Raw genomic sequence first — 1,341 nt, 5'->3', positions numbered from 1 at the left:
ACTGTTACGGAATTATTTACCGTACAAAGGTTTTGGTGAACGTAACTATTACGGAATTATTAACTGTACAAAAGTTCTGGTGAACGTAACTATTACGGAATTATTAACTGTACAAAGGTTCTGGTGAACGTAACTGTTACGGAATTATTAACTGTACAAAGGTTCTGGTGAACGTAACTATTACGGAATTATTAACCGTACAAAGGTTTTAGTGAACGTAACTATTACGGAATTATTAACCGTACAAAGGTTTTAGTGAATGCAATTATCAATGAGTTTTTTTACAAAACAAAACTAAAACAGATAATTATGTTTATTACATAAAATAATTCGTCTCTAGCATTTTTCTCTTAGGTTCTATTTTTAGGTCTTATGATCTTTTTTTTTACCGTTGGTTAGGTTCAAATTCTGAGGGGGACATCATTATTTTGGACATTTTTAACACCTGATCACAAAACAGTAATAACTGGTTACCTGAGTAGGTAGAACAATCAAAGCGACACATATCATCACCACCATGAACAGCTGTGATGGATAGTTGTCAGGCCTGTAGTCTCCATAGCCCACGGTTGAGAAGGTCACGACAACAAAATACAAACTCTCAAACATATTGACGTGCAGGCTACCGGCCCTTTGAAAATGGTGATAGCCGCAGACGCTGAAAAAAAAAACACGTGAAGGGCTGATTGTTAATCTGTAATCCTACTTGGTCTGTGAAAAAAAAAAACAACATACGAAACTGTAAAGGGAATTATGTCCTCAATTTCTATGAAAGATGAGGCCAGTTAGTAGAGATGCAAGTATATCATCATACTTGTGGTATACGGGTTACTCCCGCCTTGTACTGGCATTACGTATTGGTATTGTTACGCTTGGACTAATAACGCCAACGACATGAAACATTACAAAATCTTGGTGCTATATCGGGCGAATTTGTTAACTAAGGAACAGTGGACCTTGCAATGAAACCGTCAATAATTAAACACACTACTCAAGGGTTAGTCGGTGTTTTCTCAATTATATTGTTCAATCGTCTCTTTTTGGCGTCCTGGCACGTTTCACTATCAATCTGTAAACCGGCCTGGCACGTTTCACTATCAATCTGTAAACCGTCCTGGCACGTTTCACTATCAATCTGTAAACCGGCCTGGCACGTTTCACTGTCAATCTGTAAACCGGCCTGGCACGTTTCACTATCAATCTGTAAACCGGCCTGTCACGTTTCACTATCAATCTGTAAACCGGCCTGGCACGTTTCACTATCAATCTGTAAACCGGCCTGGCACGTTTCACTATCAATCTGTAAACCGGCCTGGCATGGCCTGGTGGTAAGGAAACTTG

General features: G+C 39.1%; 1 protein-coding gene across 1 annotated transcript in view; it reads right to left on the bottom strand.

Annotated features, from left to right (window-relative positions):
- The window catches only part of LOC106476481 (potassium channel subfamily T member 2-like), a gene marked incomplete at its 3' end in the record, with an annotated part of 12,112 nt that overhangs the window by 7,715 nt on the left and 3,056 nt on the right, over positions 1-1,341 (bottom strand). Inside the window, exon 2 of the mRNA XM_013937139.2 lies at positions 475-658. Coding sequence (XP_013792593.1) covers positions 475-609 — 135 coding nt within the window. The remainder of the gene's footprint in view (positions 1-474; positions 659-1,341) is intronic.

The sequence above is a fragment of the Limulus polyphemus genome, unplaced genomic scaffold (assembly GCF_000517525.1).
Source record: "Limulus polyphemus unplaced genomic scaffold, Limulus_polyphemus-2.1.2 Scaffold10691, whole genome shotgun sequence".
Classification (NCBI taxonomy): Eukaryota; Metazoa; Arthropoda; class Merostomata; order Xiphosura; family Limulidae; genus Limulus; species Limulus polyphemus.
This window is presented reverse-complemented; position numbering and strand designations above follow the sequence as displayed.